Source organism: Sinocyclocheilus grahami, unplaced genomic scaffold, assembly GCF_001515645.1.
Source record: "Sinocyclocheilus grahami isolate Dianchi unplaced genomic scaffold, SAMN03320097.WGS_v1.1 scaffold3703.1, whole genome shotgun sequence".
Classification (NCBI taxonomy): Eukaryota; Metazoa; Chordata; class Actinopteri; order Cypriniformes; family Cyprinidae; genus Sinocyclocheilus; species Sinocyclocheilus grahami.
The window spans coordinates 12,008-14,944 of record NW_015508785.1 but is presented as its reverse complement, the minus strand read 5'-3'; the positions used below and the strand labels follow the sequence as shown (position 1 = coordinate 14,944).

The 2,937-nt window shown below is 36.7% G+C and overlaps 1 protein-coding gene across 1 annotated transcript; it reads right to left on the bottom strand.

Annotated features, from left to right (window-relative positions):
• Positions 1–1,686: 1,686 nt before the first annotated feature.
• LOC107576454 (uncharacterized) lies at positions 1,687–2,310 on the bottom strand. The gene has a single exon (XM_016262627.1). The coding sequence runs from the start codon at positions 2,308–2,310 to the stop codon at positions 1,687–1,689; it is 624 nt and encodes a 207-aa protein (XP_016118113.1).
• Between the last annotated feature and the right edge of the window lie 627 nt (positions 2,311–2,937).

Sequence of the window (2,937 nt, the reverse complement as noted above, 5' to 3'; positions counted from 1 at the left end):
GAAGAGGAACAAATTAAATCCAAACCTACCTTACCTTGTACTGTTTTCTTTGACAGCTGTTGCTCTTATTAATGAGACGTCATGTGTGTTGGTGTCTTTAGAAGATGAGGAGAATGAAAAACTTCGGAAAACAAACTGAACCAGATTGACAATCCTGTGGGTGTGTCCTTACACGATGGTTCATTTTGACATCCCTATAGGCAGCAGGTGTGTGTGTGTGTAGATTTTAGAGATTACAAAACCAGTTGAAGTTTGTCACAAAACATCATCAAAAAATTAACTTAATACGTAATTATTCAACATACAGAGAATATTACAGCAATGTTCTGCAAGCGAGCAATTATCTTTCATCTAATGAATCATACACATATTTGGGCCGGAAAGCATCATTGATAACAATGCAAAGAACTATTCTGTAGTAACACCCTAGTTATACTTCTATTATGCTTGAAATAACCGCACTGTGAATAGATTATGACATATTTATTTTTTTATATATAACTTTATTCATTCGATTTTTTCATTCCCAAACACATTCACTCACAAGTAACTGTCCAACAAACAATTACACAACAGCTAACAATAAAAAATAAAAAAACTTCCGGGTTCAAAGTTGTTTCACTGTCTTTTCTTCAAGAACTTAACAGAAAGCAAAACAGACAATACAGGTTATGAAAAAGTGTAATCCTCTTCAATTGATCTATTTCCAGTAGAATTTATCTCATTAAAATAACCTATGAAAGGTTGCCAAATTTTATAGAATTTTTCTTCTTTCTTTTTTAGGGAGAATCTGATTTTCTCTAGCTCCAAATGCTTCATTACATCCCTCATTAGGTTTATATATGTAGGAGCAGCTTTCTGTTTCCAGTTTAATAATATTAACCTTCATGCTAGTAGACTGACAAATGAAACTATGTTTTGTTCCAAACTGTTTTTAGCTGTCTCAAAATCGCCAATACCTAGAACTGCCATCAGGGGATCTAGATCTATAGGCCATTGCAATATTCCTGAAAATGTCAGAATTTTTTTTTTCCATTTTGGGCAGCTCCAAAACGTATGAGCCAGTGATACCTGCCCACAACGATCACATGAAGGGTCTACATCTGGAAATATCATACTAAGTTTTTGCTTAGACCTTAGAACTGTAAGAGGCAATGTCTTGCACATACCGATGATGATCTATGAATCCGTTTAAAGGTTGTCTCCCATTGTTCGTCTGTAATTTCAACACCCAAATCTTCCTCCCAGGAAGACTTTAAGTGTTCTTGATGTGTTGATGTGTTTGTCAACTGGAAGAGCGTTTCGTATATATATATATGAAATACCTCCTTTCTTATTAGGGTCATGCAAAATTATCATTTCCATTACTGATTGATTTGGATAGTTGGGATATAATGGGTTATTTTGTTTAACAGATTGACATATTTCTGTAGGCCTTAAGTTACTAGCCCTTGTTCCATCAGCAAAAACCCGATAGGATTTTCCATTGGATTATTGCAGGAAGTAAGCTCTGTGATCAACAAAAGTTTAAAGGTTTCGAATCTTCGTGAATTTTTTTTCTAACTTACCCATCAGTAACAGATACTTTATATAAAACATAGTATTATTAGGCTATTAATAATCATCATCATCATAACATCCATGGACAGAACGAGAGAATATTAATGAGTTAGCAGCTCTTTGTATTTAAAGAATGGTACATGAGCAGGAATTGTCTTTAGGCACAGTCCCTTCACGTATCTGCTCTCTTCTTTTGACATCCTCCTCTTCAGTGTTGGAGAGCCGGGGAAGACAGGCACGATCTTCTCCAGTGTTGGATGTCTGTTTGAGAAACTGCTCTTGACTCATGTTCTTGATGGTCTGGAGGAGGGGCTGGCTCACGCAGTAGGTTCTGCTGCTGTCGAATAGTTTCAAGTCATGTTTCAAGTGTTCAGTCACATACACACCGTTGAAGTTGCCATTGGTGTCTTGAGACACAATAATGCGATCCTTGTTACTGTCAAGAACGTTCTGGTTGTATTTTGTCCTGACATAATCTGGGAGTTCGTCTGCTCCTCCAGCGTTCAGGTTGCCCACCTCATAGTATGGGAGATTCTGAAGGGGAAGAATGTGATCATTATCATCATTTTCGAACTTGTGAAAGCCAAAGCGTTTAGCTTGAGGAGTATATTTGGAGACAATTTTCCCATTTCTGAAGTATATATACTCATGAGCAAACCAATACAACAGGTTCAGGCCATGTCTCGGCTTTGGCTGACCGAAGCCTGATTGTTTGAGCTGAGACAGCTCATTCAGAGTATCTTTCACCATGATGACGACTGTGTGAAAGACAAATAAAGACACAGGAATAGACTCAACCTACATTTAAACAAATAAAACATTCGATGAGACTGTAAATACAAATCAATCAGTTAAATATAGCGTTGAAGCAGAAAGTTGAAAATCTCAACTGTACCGTGAGAATGTAAATGTACCTTGTATAAAGACTAATCCTCCAAGCTTTTTCGCAGAACTGAATTTTCTCGAAGGGAACGTCTATGAAAACCATGTGGAAGAGAAATAGAGGAGTTTTAAGCATTATGGAGGTTTAAAATTTTAACAAAACAATTTTCACAAAATTATCCACGGTTGGCAAAAGCAGAAATTCACAAAAACAGCTGAATGTGGTTTGTAAAACAAAGCAGCCAATTTAGTAGAAGAAGAGGAACAAATTAAATCCAAACCTACCTTACCTTGTACTGTTTTCTTTGACAGCTGTTGCTCTTATTAATGAGACGTCATGTGTGTTGGTGTCTTTAGAAGATGAGGAGAATGAAAAACTTCGGAAAACAAACTGAACCAGATTGACAATCCTGTGGGTGTGTCCTTACACGATGGTTCATTTTGACATCCCTATAGGCAGCAGGTGTGTGTGTGTGTAGATTTTAGAGATTACAA